This window comes from Engraulis encrasicolus, chromosome 21 (genome assembly GCF_034702125.1).
Source record: "Engraulis encrasicolus isolate BLACKSEA-1 chromosome 21, IST_EnEncr_1.0, whole genome shotgun sequence".
Lineage (NCBI taxonomy): Eukaryota > Metazoa > Chordata > Actinopteri > Clupeiformes > Engraulidae > Engraulis > Engraulis encrasicolus.
In genome coordinates this window covers 50,207,347-50,215,984 of record NC_085877.1, presented here as the reverse complement: position 1 = coordinate 50,215,984, position 8,638 = coordinate 50,207,347, and the positions used below count along the sequence as shown (strand labels likewise).

At 42.0% G+C, this 8,638-nt stretch overlaps 1 protein-coding gene across 1 annotated transcript; it reads right to left on the bottom strand.

The window, feature by feature from the left end:
* Positions 1 to 1,726: 1,726 nt before the first annotated feature.
* On the bottom strand, positions 1,727 to 5,009 carry LOC134437279 (protein NLRC3-like). The gene is made up of 2 exons (XM_063186772.1): positions 4,698 to 5,009; positions 1,727 to 3,501 (listed from the first exon to the last, which is right to left on the bottom strand). Exons 1-2 carry the CDS (start codon positions 4,900 to 4,902, stop codon positions 1,727 to 1,729), a joined length of 1,980 nt encoding a protein of 659 aa, XP_063042842.1. The 5' UTR covers positions 4,903 to 5,009.
* Positions 5,010 to 8,638: the final 3,629 nt, after the last annotated feature.

Below are 8,638 nucleotides of genomic sequence, written 5' to 3'. Positions count from 1 at the left end.
AGGCTACCCGCATCACCGGGGGCTGAATGGAGGGAGCGCAAGCTAACATTACCAGACCCACCTCTCTCACCCCTCATTCCTCCACCAATACCTGCATGGTCACTACGACTGCATTCGCCAGTACCACCCACACACTCTAAATCGGATAAAGTCGCCGAATGAGTTTGAATGTGTGTGTGTGCTAAAAGAACACCTTTGCTTCGCATGTCGGCGGTAAATAAAGAGTGTTCATTATCAAGAGTGATTATTATCCTCCTCGTGAGATGAAAACTGTCCTTCAGAGTCAGAATAAGCAAATAACATTATCAGTGCTTCATCACGATTCAACTTCTTACTAGCCATGATGAAATAGCTCGCTGATAGTTCGCTAATAACAACACAAACTCAACTCGCACGCCTCGACTTTTATACTAATCTACCATAGACTACAAAACTACAAAATGACATAATCTTGGTCTTGTTTGAAAGGATAAAGAAAAAGAAAAGAATGCCGCACACTCTACTCCATGTTTTAATGGTGAAGTGACGTTTCGGCCGTCTGGCCTTCTTCAAACTTGACTTCAAGTTTGAAGAAGGCCAGACGGCCGAAACGTCACTTCAGCATTAAAACATGGAGCAGAGTGTGCGGCATTCTTTTCATTTCCTTTAGCATTTGTATGCTCAGGACGCCAGCACCTCAAGAAAGACCTTATTGGTGTGCAATGCCTCTTTTTTCCTTGTTTGAAAGGATAACATGTCTGCCAACTACTGGTAGGGGGAAGAACACCATTAAGACCGTTGGTTTGATCTACATGCGCTTTTGTTCATGATGACGTACCGTCGCAATTCTGCAACTTTGGCGCTTAGAGGGTTAAACTCCACCATGTTATGGAACATTTCTTATACTGACCTACCGGGATTAATGATATATTACATAAATGCAAAAATAATGAGTTGCTAAACATTCCTTATACAAATAACTAAGCTACTGGGATGAGCTACAACATAGAAAATCACTGTTGTCTTTCACTGCTTTTTTTCCCATATCTATAAATTGATTAATCAAACCAAACAATTAATAGTTACTGAACATGTCTTACCTGAGTGTTTCCAAACCACACTTTGGATCTTTCAATCCACTACAAAGTTCTGTGACTCCAACATCTCCAATTCTGTTGCCGCTGACGTCCAATTTCTTCACCTTTGAGGATGCGTTGCAGAGGACAGATGCCAGTGTTGTACAGCTTGTTTCACTGAGACTACAGCTATCAAGCCTGGAATTGGGTAAGGTAAAATAAATTAAAACCATATAGTGAAAGCCCATTGGGAAACTCCAAGTCCCATTGTCATTGTGACACAGCACTCTACAGCACACACAAGTGAACACTGCACACAACGAAATTGCATTTATGCCTCATCCGTGCAAAGGGGCAGCCCTCAATGGCGTCCCTAGGGAGCAGTGCGGCAGGACGGTACCATGCTCAGGGTACCTCAGTCATGGAGGAGGATGGGGGAGAGCACTGGTTGATTACTCCCCCCACCAACCTGGCGGGTCGGGTGTCGAACCGGCAACCTTTGGGATACAAGTCTGACGCCCTAGCCGATTACCCATGGCTGCCTTATTACCCATGACTGCCCTATTCAATCAGTAATTAAATCAGTTAATAAGTTCTTAGATGAAGAGTACTCATTGTCACATATTTTAAACAGTAACCTCTTGTCTGAAATGTACTCACTGCCATCATACTTACAGGAGAGTTTGGGATTCCTCCACAACTGGCTTCAGCCTCAGGAGACCTTCGTCAGATCTGACATACTTCTTCAAGTCAAACACATCCAGTTTCTGGTCTGATGTCAGCAGCACAAACACTAGAGCTGACCATTGGCCAGGTGAGAGCTGGGATTCAGAAAGTGTCCCTGCACTCAGGAAGCTCTGGATCTCCTCCACTAAGGAGTGGTCATTCAGTTCATTCAGGCAGTGGAAGAGGTTGATCACTCTCTCCGATGAAGGGGCCTCCCTGATCTTCTCCTTTATGTAACTGATTGTTTCATCATTGCCAGTCTGCTTCTGTCCTCTCTGCAGTAGGCCACACAGGAGAGTCTGATTGGACTCCAGAGAAAGACCAAGAAGGAAACGGAGGAAGAGGTCAAAACGACCATCTTTATACTCCAGAGCTTTGTCCACAGCACTCTTGTGTATGATGATCATGGATTCTTCCCCAGGGGGAGATTGGGGTACGGACAGCACATCTTTCTTTTGGGTTGCCATCATCAGAAACACATACAGAGCTGCAAGATACTCCTGGATACTCAGGTGGATAAAGCAGAACACTGTTGTTTGAAAGATTCCAGATTCTTCTCTGAAGATCTGGGTGCAGACACCTGAACGTACTGCTGCTTCTCTGACATCAATGCCACACCCTCTCATGTCGTCTTCATAGAAGATCAGATTTCCCTTCTCCAACTGGTTGTAGGCCAGCTTCCCAAGGTCAAGGATGAGATCCTGGTTCCATTGTGGCTCATGGTCATGCACATCTTCATACTTTTGGCTCTTCTGTTTGGTTTGAAAGATCAGGAAAAATGTGTACATCTCCGTCAAAGTCTTTGGGAGCTGTTTTGCTTCTGAAGAGCTGAGAATCATCTCAAGAACACACACAGTGATCCAGCAAAAGACTGGAATGTGGCACATGATGAAGAGGCTCCTTGATAATGTAATGTGAGAAATGATTCTGCTTGCAAGAGTCTCATCACTGATCCGCTTCCTGAAGTACTCCTCCTTCTGTGAGTCGTTGAAGCCATTTATCTCTGTGACAAGGTCAACACACTCAGGAGGAATCTGATTAGCTGCTGCTGGTCGGGAAGTTATCCAAAGTAGAGTAGAGGGAAGCAGATTTCCCTTGATGAGATTTGTCAGGAGCACATCCAGTGATGTGACAGCCGCCACATCAGACCAACTTTCATTCTTCTGGAAGTTCAGTGGGAGTCGACATTCATCCAGACCGTCAAAGATGAACAGTATGTTGTACTTCTCTTGGTTGCCAAACCTTAACTGCTTCAGCTCTGGAAAGAAGTGGTGAAGAAGATCCATCAAAGAGCGTTGTTTGTCTTTCAAGAGGTTGAGCTCCCGAAAAGGCAAGGGGAAAATGAAGTGGATCTTTTTGTTGTCTTTTCCCTCAGCCCAGTCCAGGATATACTTCTGAATGGAGACGGTTTTGCCAATGCCAGCTACTCCTTTTGTCATAACTCTTCTGCTTGCTTTGTCTTGACCAGGTAAGAGCTTGAAGATGTCACTGCATCTGATTGGTTTCTCCTGTCCAGCTGGTGTCTTGGATCTGGACTCAATCTGCCTGACTTCATGCTCCTCATTTACTTTCCCACTTCCTCCCTCTGTGATGTAGATTTCTGTGAATATCTTTTCCAGTAGAGATGAGCTTCCTTGCTTGGGGATTCCTTCAAACACTTTCTGGTATTTGGTCTTGAGGTTTCTTTTCATCTCATCCTGACAAAGTACATCCAGCTCATCTGGTTCACAAACAAAAACAATAATTATACAAAATACTGACACAGTCACAAAGGTCAACTGTTCCTACAAACCCTTGTGTTGTGTTCGGGTCATTTTTGACCCGTTTTCAAGTTTAAGTGTTAAAAAAACACACTTTCCTTGAAATGAGGCTTCATCTAATCCTCAGTCACAATCATTTCAACACAAAAAAAATGTTTTAGCATTTTAGTAAATTTTAAAGTCTAAAAAAAAAGTTACATCTGTGGTGTTTGGGTCAAAATTGACCCGGTATAGATTTTTGGTTGTTGTATGCATTTCTGAAAAGCTGTTGGTTGCCCTTTGTCCTCAGTTTGGGAAAATATGAGGAAAATATATTTATATATATTTATAAACCTCTAATGGCCGACGCCCCGTGTCATTGAACCCCCCTGTCTCTCAGTCGGTGTATTGACAAGTGAGCAGCATTGCTGTGTTTATCCTAGCTGAAAGGGGCGTGTTGTCACCTCTGAATAGCCACTCAAGCACCGGTACTTTACATGTGAATAGCTATAGGTGTGGCTGCTACAGGCAGAGAGTACAGAATATTCGAAGATTTCTTTTCACTTTCTTTAAATTGGGCCAGCTATATAATTTATTTCATATCTGGAAGGTCTGGGGTTTCTAATGGTGTGACTTATATGTTTCAATGACAAAAACTCACAGAGTTACAGATTTGTTTTTGGAGACATGTCAAATTGCCCTCTGAAGGGCACTCGGACCTCAGAGGGTTAATAGTGAATTTATGCAGGTTTTGATAGTTTTGGTCATCCAAAACGATTTGCATAATGCAATATAAAGACCTGTAAAGTCAAAAAGATGAATAACTAAAAGTAGTATTTCCATGGATATGAATACATACCAAGTTAGCTATGACATGAAAAACAATATTTTATGAGAACTAGTGCTTTTAGGTATTTTATGTCTGAGTTTTCCTATCACGGGTCAAAAATGACCCGAACACCACAGGTGTAGGCCTATGCAGCTTTTGAACACAACACAAGGGTTAAGCTAATGGTATTGTAGTTGTACATAAATGATATACATGAAGTACTACAGCAAATTATTTTCCACCTACTGACACAAAATGAAGAGGTCTTTGTGGACTCTTGAAATATACCAATGGTTTGTAAAATTGATGTTGCGTCTCAGAGGGGAAGGGAGATGGCAGAATTCTTACTTTCTCTCAGATTGTCAACCAGATCCCTTCTGTCCATTTCCCACAGGAAGTGGAGGGCCATCTTGAGAACTCCTTCTCTGGCATCACTCTCATCCTCATCTTTCTTCTGAAAGTTTTCTTGGTAATCTGGACTAAGAATCCTCTTCAGTCTCTGCAGCTCACTCTTCACAAAGGTGATGATTTTCTTCTCAAGAACCTGAAGCATCAAAATAGTAATGGCTGTGTCTTAACTTGCTACTTAAGGCTCTCAGTAATGTCATAGCAATGTTGTTATGAAATGATGTAGTTGAGTATTTTCAGCAAATAGTGAATAGGCCCGCCGGTGACCCCATCTGCACAAAGAGGCTCCAACAGCGAGTAGCTACCTAGTAAACACAGAAAACTTTCTAAGAAGAAACATGGCGGCCGTCCGTGCTACTTACAGCACGAAAGTTTTTACTTAATTTAAAAAGCCTGGATGATAATACATTTTGTGGCTGACATGGATTGATGTAAAAATACACCATGAACTCATCGGACACAAATAGATCACTACACATTACCATTTTATTCAATGTTTTAAGATAGCTCGGTAAGCTAATTTAAGCATTTTACAGAACCAGATAGTCACACGCTATTATCAGATCACTATTGTGGGTGTAGAATGAAATTGCTGCCCCAATTTCTAATAAGACACATGCCATTAAAAACGAGACATTTGGGAGCTTTGAAAGTCTTTGAGTAGCTTACTAAATAGATGGGAATGACACCTAGACTACCGAGCTAGTGGCTAGCCAACCTGTCGTCAATAACACAGAGCTAGGTAACCAGCCTTGCATTATATGCCTGCCCCAATTTTTAATGAGATTAAAAACGAGACATTTGGGAGCTTTGAAAGTCTTTAAGTAGCTTACTAAATAGATGGGAATGACACCTAGTCTACCGAGCTAGAGGCTAGCCAACCAGTTGTCAATAACACAGAGCTAGGTATCCAGCCATGTATTAGTTCTAGGGGTACCAGTGTTTCCCCCAGAAAATTGGTTAGTCAAGGTGGTGAGGCCACTCGCGATGTCACGCGGGGGGAGGTGTTGGCGGGGTTTGATGTCACGCACGGCACGAATACTGTTTTGGGGGTTTGGGGGGGGGGGGGGGGGGGGGGGGGGGGGGGGGGGGTTGAATAATAACAAAGCTGTGTAGAACTGGAAAATATGTATTTATTGACCTGCCATATCAAAACTATTTACAGAAGCTGAAAAGAAAAATGTAACAAAAAGTGCAGTGCAGGTTGTTTACATTAACGAAAAAGAGAAACCAAATGGAGTGCAAAATTGACTGGCTACCTATGACTACCTATGGCACATTTTGCAAGTCTTGTCCTTGCAGGCCATCCTTCTCGGTTTTTCAAAAAAGAGTTCCTGTGCCCTGTTGTAATTAAACTGCCCTACTGGTGGCCCATTTATGCTTGGGTTGCTGCTGACGTCATAGTGCTGCCCCCTGGGCTTGGAGCCATTGAAACCCATTCAAAACTTCATTTTTTCGATCTGACACAGAATATTTTTAATTATACCTCAAGACACACCATTGGACTTGTTTAAAAGCTGAGAACCTCAGCTTTCCATAACTGAAAGCGGTATTTTCCTAGCATCTACCAATCCGAAGGTAGCCTACTTTAAGTGCGGGGTTACTTTTCTAAAGATAGCGTTTTGTTTCCTTGGAAACGGACGCGGTTTATGTGTTACGCATACGCTATTTGACTCGGTTTTGCACTATTATGGATGAATTTCTAATCTTGACATGTTAATGGACAATCTATGCGAATTTCATAATGTGTTTTTATGTGATATGGGAGTAAATGTGTTTACATCCCGTCTGGGATTTGTTAAACTAGCTAGCCCGCTAGTTAGCTAGCAAGTGCTAGGTCTCTACACTACATCATGTCAAAAGTGGAAAGATTTGCCGACACTCAAGGCTGTGGATATAATGAACTGGTTCTGTGAATGTTCTCAGAATGTTTTGCTTTGGCAAATTGCTGATATTATAGCATTACATCCAAATCCTGGTGTTTCTTTGTTTATGCTTGGGCCATTGAGACAGATCGATTCTAATATCTATTACCAGAGAGAGTTTATTTCTGCTATTACTTACTTGCTAGCTAACTAGCGAACTAGCTAACAAATCCCAGACGGGCGTACTGTTAACACATTTTACTCCCATGTTACATAAAAACGCATTTTGAAACTCGCACAGATTGTCCATTAGAATGTCAAGATTAGAAATTCATCCATAATAATGCAAACCCGAGTCAAATAGCGTATGCGTAACACATAAACCGCGTCCGTTTCCAAGGAAACAAAACGCTATCTTTAGAAAAGTAATTCTGCACTTAAAGTAGGCTACCTTCGGATTGGTAGATGCTAGGAAAATACCGTTTTCAGGTATGGAAAGCTGAGGTTCTCAGCTTTTAAATAAGACCCATGGTGTGTCTTAAGGTCTAATTAAAAATATTCTGTCGAACATCGAACAAATGTACTTTTGAATGGGTTTCAATGGCTCCAAGCCAGGGTTGTCCACCATTTCAAATTCGCGCGCTCCAGTGAAGGGGCATTCTGACGTAACTGCAACCCAAGAAAATTAAAATTGTTTCAAAATATGGCCTCGAGGATGGACACACATGGCGTAGTAATAAATCCGACCACTAGGTGTCACAATTTAGTCCAACCGATGTTGTCCTAGTGCCTGCGCTTGAACATGCATTACAACTTTTTTTTTTTTTTTACAAGTTTTTTTTTTTTTTTGCCCTCGGACGCATTTTTTTTTTTTTTTTAGGGAACGTAGCCAAGGCGGGGGTGGGGTTTAGTCAAGGCGGCCGCCTTGATAAGAAAGCGCTGGGGGAAAGCCTGGGGTACGGTATACAGCTAGCTAGCTAACACCGAACATGCCATGTTGACATAATTAAATATAACCATTTAACAAGCCCCAAGTTGCTCAACATTTCGCTGGTTGATCAAGGAGGGCCATGTGGTTGAAAACGAGGCATTTTTGAGCTGTGTAAGTGAAAACACGATTTATTAGGAAACTTGTTTGTGGCTGTGGTGATCACACGCATTCATTCCTATGAAGGCACGAAGTTGCCGCTTCACCTACAAAGGGGCGTGTCGCGTGTGCGTTCTGAAAGACATCTGTGACGTTACAAAGAACTGTGTGGGGATTGGTTGTTCCACCATCCTATTGAGTGGCATTGAGTGCCAAGGCATTTTGATAGACAACTGTTTATCCCGCCCACACTCTCTCCGAGCTCGCCCAGACCCTAGAACAACAAATGCAACCGCGACGGAAGACTATAGCACTTTGTAACATACCTTGGGTGTCATCTACGGGGCAGAAGACTGGAGAACTTTGTAACATACTGTCGGTGTCATCTACGGGGCAGAAGACTGGAGCACTTTGTAACATACTGTAGGTACAGTATCATCTACATCAGTGGTTCCCAACCTTTTTCGTAAGGGACCCATATTTTTACTATTGTAAGCTTTTGTGACCCAAGCACTCGATCACCCGGGATAACTTTCCTGAGAAAACTCATTTTACTTATTTTATTCCTCAATTCGTCTTTGGTCAAATATAGAATAAATGTTTAATGTAGCACTTACAATTTGTTGGTTCTATGCATTTATTAGTTAAGTGCTTTGTCTTTTATTCAACATGGGCTATATATATTTAAAATGAAACCCCTTAACCCTCTGAGGTCTAAGGCCTTTCAGAGGCTTTTAGGCTGCTTGCACCACCCTGACATTTTCAAGTATTTTCAGCTAACAGTAAGCATCTATGCAAAAGTGGAATATATGGTTGTATTGTGAAAAGCCTGACAAGAAATATTCTGAAAAAAAATTGGATGTCATACAAACATGTTTTATTTAAATTGAGTATAAACACAACTGTACAAAAAAACAGGTTTCAGACGT

Coding starts and splice junctions, on each gene's coding strand:
- LOC134437279 (XM_063186772.1), bottom strand. CDS start 4,902: ATGCTTCAGGTTCTTGAGAAGAAAATCATCACCTTTGTGAAGAGTGAG. Junction 3,502..4,697: donor GGTTGACAATCTGAGAGAAA/GTAAGAATTCTG, acceptor TTTGTGAACCAG/ATGAGCTGGATGTACTTTGT.